We start from the raw sequence: 6,186 nt of genomic DNA, 5'->3' as shown, positions 1-6,186 counted from the left end.
GCAGTTTAAATATAGTGGGAGAGGCAGTGAAGTAAATAGAAATGGAGTGAGATGGGATTAATAGCGAAAGAGGGATTAAATAGAATTGAATAGGGAGAGACAATTAAATATAGAGGTGATTAAATATTGGAAGAGAGGATTAAATACAGGGAAGAGAGGATTAAATACAGGGGACAGAAGATTAAATATAGGTGGAGAGAGGATTTAGTACAGGGAGAGCAAGAATTAAATACAGGGGGACAAAAAGAGGATTAAATACAGAGGGGGAGAGAGGATTACACAGGATTAAATACAGGGAGGGAGAGGATTGAATAAAAACGGGGTTAAATAGAGATAGGCAGTACTAAATACAGGGAAAGAGAATTACAGGGAGAGAGGATAGAATCGAGAGAGGATTGAATAAGGGGAAGAAGGAGAGTTTTAAGTACAGAGGGAGAGGGAGGAGTAAATAGAGGGGAGAGTGGGGATTAAATATAGGGGGAGAGAGGATTGAATAGGGGGGGAGAGGATTAAATAGAGGTGGGAGGATTAAATACAGGAGAAAAGGGAGAAGATTAGATACAGGCAAGAAAGACAGGATTAAACACTGGGCGAGAGAAAGGATTAAATACAGGGTGAAATAAATATCTGGGGAAAGAGGGAGGATTGAATAGAGGAAGAGAGGATTAAATACGGGGGGAGTAGATTAAATGCAGGGAGAGAGATTGGATTGAATAGGGGGAAAGCAGAGAGGATTAAACACGGAGAGAGAGACAATTAAATACAGGGAGAGGATTAATTATAGGGGAGAGAGGATTAACTACAGGGGTAGAGCATTAAATACAGGGAAAGAGAGAATTAAATGGAGGGCATGAGGGAGAGAGAGGATTAAATACGGGGAAAGAAGATTAAATACGGAGAGAGTGGTCGAATAGAGGGAGAGAGGATTGAATAGAAGACATGACGGAGAGAAAGGTTTAAATACAGGGGGAGGATTAAATACAGGTGGAGAGAGGATTAAATACAGGGAGGGATTAAGTACAGGAAAAGGATTTAATACGGGGGAGAGTGAGGAATTACATATTGCGCAAAGGAGAATTATATAGAGGGGGAATTAGGATTAAATACAGGTGGAGAGAGGATTAAATACTGGGTAGGAGTGGGAGGGTTGAATAAAGGTGGTGTGGGAGTAGAGAGGATTACATACAAGGAGAGAGAGAGTGGATCAAATACGGGGGGGAGATAGAGGATTAAAAACAAGGGGAGTGAGGATTGCATACAGGACGAGAGAAAGGGGATTACATACAGCGGAGAGAAAGGATTGAATAGAGGGTAGAGAGAGAGGGTTAAATACAGGAAGGGAATTAAATACAGAGAGGGAATTAAATAGAGGGAGGAGAGAGAGGATTAAATAGGGGAGGAAAGAGGATTAAATGGGGGAGAGAGGATTAAATATAGGGATAGAGAGAGAAGATTAAATACAGGGAGAGAGACAGGATTACGCATAGGGGAGAGGGAGGATTAAGTTGAGGGAGCGAGGACTAAATTGAGTATAGAGTACAAGGGGGAAAGAGGATTGAACAGGGAGGCAGAGAGAGGATTAAATACAAAGAGTATTAAATACAGACACAGAGAGGATTAAATACAAACACAGAGAATATTAAATAGAGATAGCGACGATTAAATGGAGCGAAGGAGATAAGAGATAACCTAGAGGGAGAAAGAGGATTAGACAGAGTGAGAATCAAATACAGGGGGAAAGTGGGAGGATCAAATATAGCAGGAAAGAGAGGATTAAATACAGGGGAAAAGAGAGGATTAAATACAGGTAAAAGAGGATTAAATACAGGGGAAAGAGAATCTTGAATACAGGAAGAAAGAGAATATTAAATCCGGGGGAAAGAGAATATTAAATACAGGAAAAAAGAGAATATTAAATCCGGGGGAAAGAGAATATTAAATACAGGGGGAAAGAGAGAATTAAATACAGGAGGGAAGAGGATTAAATCGGGGTAAAGAGGGTTAAATACAGGCAGAAAGTGAGGATTAAATTCAGGAAGAAAGAGCGGATTAAATACAGAAGGAAAGGGGAGAGGATTCAATACAGGAGAAAAGAGGATTAAATACAGGAGGAAAGAGGATTAAATACAGGGGGAAAGAGAGGATTAAATAGAGGAGGAAAGAGAGGAATAAATACAGAAAGAAAAAGAGGATTAAATACAGGGGGAAAGAAAAATAGGATTAAATACAGGGGAAAGGTGCTTAAAACAGGGGGAAAGAGGATAAAATACAGGAGAAAGAGGATTAAATACAGGGGGAAGAGGATTAAACACAGGAAAGAGGATTAAACACTGGGAAAGAGTGGTTATATACAGGGGAAAGAGAATTAAATATGGGGAAAGAGGATTAAATACAGGGGAAAGAGAGGATTAAATACAGAAAAAAGAGGTTTAAATACAGGAAAAAGAGAGGATTAAATACAGGGAGGGAGAGATTTAAGTACAGGAGGAAAAGGAGAGGATTAAATACAGGGAAAGAAAGAATTAAATACAGGGGAAAGAGAATTAAATACGGGGAAAGAAAGAATTAAATACAGGGGAAAGAGAGGATTATATACAGGGGAAAGAGAGGATTATATACAGGGGAAAGAGGATTAAATACAGGGGGAAGAGGATTAAATACAGGCGGAAAGAGGATTAAATACAGGGGAAAGAGGATTAAATACAGGGGAAAGGATTAAATACAGGGGAAAAAGAGGATTAAATACAGGGGAAAGAGGATTAAATACAGTGGAAAAAGAGGATTAAATACAGGGGAAAGAGGATTAAATACAGGGGAAAGAGGATTAAATACAGGGGAAAGAAGATTAAATACAGGCGGAAAGAAGATTAAGTACAGAGGGAAAGAGAGCGGATTAAATACATTGGGAAAGAGAATATTAAATGCAAGAGGACAGAGAGAGAGGATTAAATTTGGGCAGAAAGAGAGTGGATTAAATACAGAGCAGCGAGAGAGCATGATGAGTTAATATGGGAGTGGCTGAATGTCTCGTCGGTCACTCTGCTCAAATATCCTGCAGCAATGTGCTTTCCAATCTCTGTCATTTGTTCGTGGCCCGCAGCGAGGAAGGAGCCTGATTTCTACTTTCTCACACATGTGGGCTGTGACAAACAGTGGGAGGCGCGCTAACGGAGAGAGGGTGTAGGGGGAGAGCTAACGTTACAGACTGGATCGCTCCTCGCCACGTCCAATGGAGGTAAATCGGCATCATTTCCTATTCACAGTTTGGTGTTTTTGAGATTAACTCATTGTTTTTCTGAGTGTTTTTGTGTTCTCTATCCACCATGTGCGTCCCCCCTCGCCCTCCCTCTATGTCCCCCCTCGCCCTCCCTCTGCGTCCCCTCTCGCCCTCCCTCTGCGTCCCCCCTCGCCCTCCCTCTGCGTCCCCCCTCGCCCTCCCTCTGCGTCCCCCCTCGCCCTCCCTCTGCGTCCCCCCTCGCCCTCCCTCTGCGTCCCCCCTCGCCCTCCCTCTGCGTCCCCCCTCGCCCTCCCTCTGCGTCCCCCCTCGCCCTCCCTCTGCGTCCCCCCTCGCCCTCCCTCTGCGTCCCCCCTCGCCCTCCCTCTGCGTCCCCCCTCGCCCTCCCTCTGCGTCCCCCCTCGCCCTCCCTCTGCGTCCCACCTCGCCCTCCCTCTGCGTCCCCCCTCGCCCTCCCTCTGCGTCCCCCCTCGCCCTCCCTCTGCGTCCCCCCTCGCCCTCCCTCTGCGTCCCCCCTCCCTCTGCGTCCCCCCTCCCTCTGCGTCCCCCCTCGCCCTCCCTCTGCGTCCCCCCTCGCCCTCCCTCTGCGTCCCCCCTCGCCCTCCCTCTGCGTCCCCCCTCGCCCTCTCTCTGCGCCCCCCTCGCCCTCTCTCTGCGCCCCCCTCGCCCTCTCTCTGCGTCCCCTCGCCCTCTCTCTGCGCCCCCCTCGCCCTCTCTCTGCGCCCCCCTCGCCCTCTCTCTGCGTCCCCTCGCCCTCTCTCTGCGCCCCCCTCGCCCTCTCTCTGCGCCCCCCTCGCCCTCTCTCTGCGCCCCCCTCGCCCTCTCTCTGCGCCCCCCTCGCCCTCTCTCTGCGCCCCCCTCGCCCTCTCTCTGCGCCCCCCTCGCCCTCCCTCTGCGTCCCCCCTCGCCCTCCCTCTGCGTCCCCCCTCGCCCTCCCTCTGCGTCCCCCCTCGCCCTCCCTCTGCGTCCCCCCTCGCCCTCCCTCTGCGTCCCCCCTCGCCCTCCCTCTGCGTCCCCCTCGCACTCCCTCTGCGTCCCCCTCGCACTCCCTCTGCGTCCCCCCTCGCCCTCCCTCTGCGTCCCCCTCGCACTCCCTCTGCGTCCCCCCTCGCCCTCCCTCGTTTGTGGACTCCTGCTTCTGCACCTTGGCGCTGCAACCTGGCACCCTGGCAGTGCCAACTGCGCATTGCCACGGTGGCCAGCTGGGTGCCAGGTTGGCACTTACAGGTGTCAGGCCTGGGAAAGGTGGGGTGGGGGGGGGGCAGAAAGCAGGGAAGGGGCCTGAAAGTGCAGAAATTGGGGCTGCCAGTCAAAGTGATGCCCCCCGGTCAGTGAGGACTTGTCAGTGCAGGAAATCAACTCGAGTGAAACTCCTCGGGGCCTGGCAAGCTGGCAAAGTTGCCAAACGCGGACTCCGTTTTCAGTCCGCTGTACGGTTCCCTGACCCCCTCACTCTGTCCCTCTGTCTCCCTCAGTAGCAGCTGCTACACAGTAACACAGAGTCGCACAGGCCCAGACTTGATCCATGTCCTTGCATTGTTAGATATTCCCACCCAGGGTGTTACTGACACTGAAACACACACACACACAACAGGACTCGCTCGGGAGCAATCTGCTCCTTATCACTGTCCGGTAATCCCTGATAGAGAGTGAGAGAGGAAATCCGAATCCGTCTGTGACCCCCTGGGTTAGAGAAAGTGGATGTCAGCCAGGGTTCCTGCTGCTGATCACTGTCCAGTGATCACTGGGTTAGAGAGAGGGGAAATCAGCCAGGGTTCCTGCTCCTGATCACTGTCCAGTGATCACTGGGTTAGAGAGGGAGGGGAAATCAGCCAGGGTTCCTGCTGCTGATCACTGTCCAGTGATCACTGGGTTAGAGAGAGGGGAAATCAGCCAGGGTTCCTGCTCCTGATCACTGTCCAGTGATCCCTGGGTTAGAGAGAGGGGAAATCAGCCCGGGTTCCTGCTCCTGATCACTGTCCAGTGATCACTGGGTTAGAGAGGGAGGGGAAATCAGCCAGGGTTCCTGCTCCTGGTCACTGTCCAGTGATCCCTGGGTTAGAGAGAGAGGAGAAATCAGCCAGGGTTCCTGCTGCTGATCACTGTCCAGTGATCACTGGGTTAGAGAGAGAGGAGAAATCAGCCAGGGTTCCTGCTCCTGATCACTGTCCAGTGATCACTGGGTTAGAGAGAGGGGAAATCAGCCCGGGTTCCTGCTCCTGATCACTGTCCAGTGATCACTGGGTTAGAGAGGGAGGGGAAATCAGCCAGGGTTCCTGCTCCTGATCACTGTCCAGTGATCACTGGGTTAGAGAGAGGGGAAATCAGCCCGGGTTCCTGCTCCTGATCACTGTCCAGTGATCACTGGGTTAGAGAGGGAGGGGAAATCAGCCAGGGTTCCTGCTCCTGATCACTGTCCAGTGATCCCTGGGTTAGAGAGAGAGGAGAAATCAGCCCGGGTTCCTGCTGCTGATCACTGTCCAGTGATCTCTGGGTTAGAGAGAGAAGGGAAATCAGCCAGGGTTCCTGCTCCTGATCACTGTCCAGTGATGCCTGGGTTAGAGAGAGAGAGGAAATCAGCCAGGGTTCCTGCTCCCGATCACTGCCCAGTGATCCCAGAGTTGGAGAGAGAGAGGGGAAATCAGCCAGGGTTCCTGCTCCTGATCACAGTCCAGTGTGAGAGACAGGGGGGAAATGTTAACCTGGACGTTGAGAATGCACGCTGGGCGAGCACTGTCAGAGGGTCAGTACTGAGGGAGCGCTGCACTGTCAGAGGGTCAGCACTGAGGGAGTGCTGCACTGTCAGAGGGTCAGTACTGAGGGAGTGCTGCACTGTCAGAGGGTCAGTACTGAGGGAGTGCAGCACTGTCAGAGGGTCAGTGCTGAGGGAGTGCTGCACTGTCAGAGGGTCAGTACTGAGGGAGTGCTGCACTGTCGGAGGGTCAGTACTG

At 51.1% G+C, this 6,186-nt stretch overlaps 1 protein-coding gene across 1 annotated transcript in view; it reads left to right on the top strand.

The window, feature by feature from the left end:
- Nucleotides 1-507: 507 nt before the first annotated feature.
- LOC140411271 (equilibrative nucleobase transporter 1-like) overlaps nt 508-6,186 on the top strand; it is a 95,650-nt gene continuing 89,971 nt past the window's right edge. The window contains exon 1 of the mRNA XM_072500393.1: nt 508-3,235. Within this exon, the coding sequence (XP_072356494.1) occupies nt 3,230-3,235 (6 nt within the window). The 5' untranslated portion in view covers nt 508-3,229. The remainder of the gene's footprint in view (nt 3,236-6,186) is intronic.

The sequence above is a fragment of the Scyliorhinus torazame genome, chromosome 4, assembly GCF_047496885.1.
Source record: "Scyliorhinus torazame isolate Kashiwa2021f chromosome 4, sScyTor2.1, whole genome shotgun sequence".
Lineage (NCBI taxonomy): Eukaryota > Metazoa > Chordata > Chondrichthyes > Carcharhiniformes > Scyliorhinidae > Scyliorhinus > Scyliorhinus torazame.
Note: the sequence above shows the minus strand (reverse complement) of the source record. Positions and strands in the feature narration are given on the sequence as shown.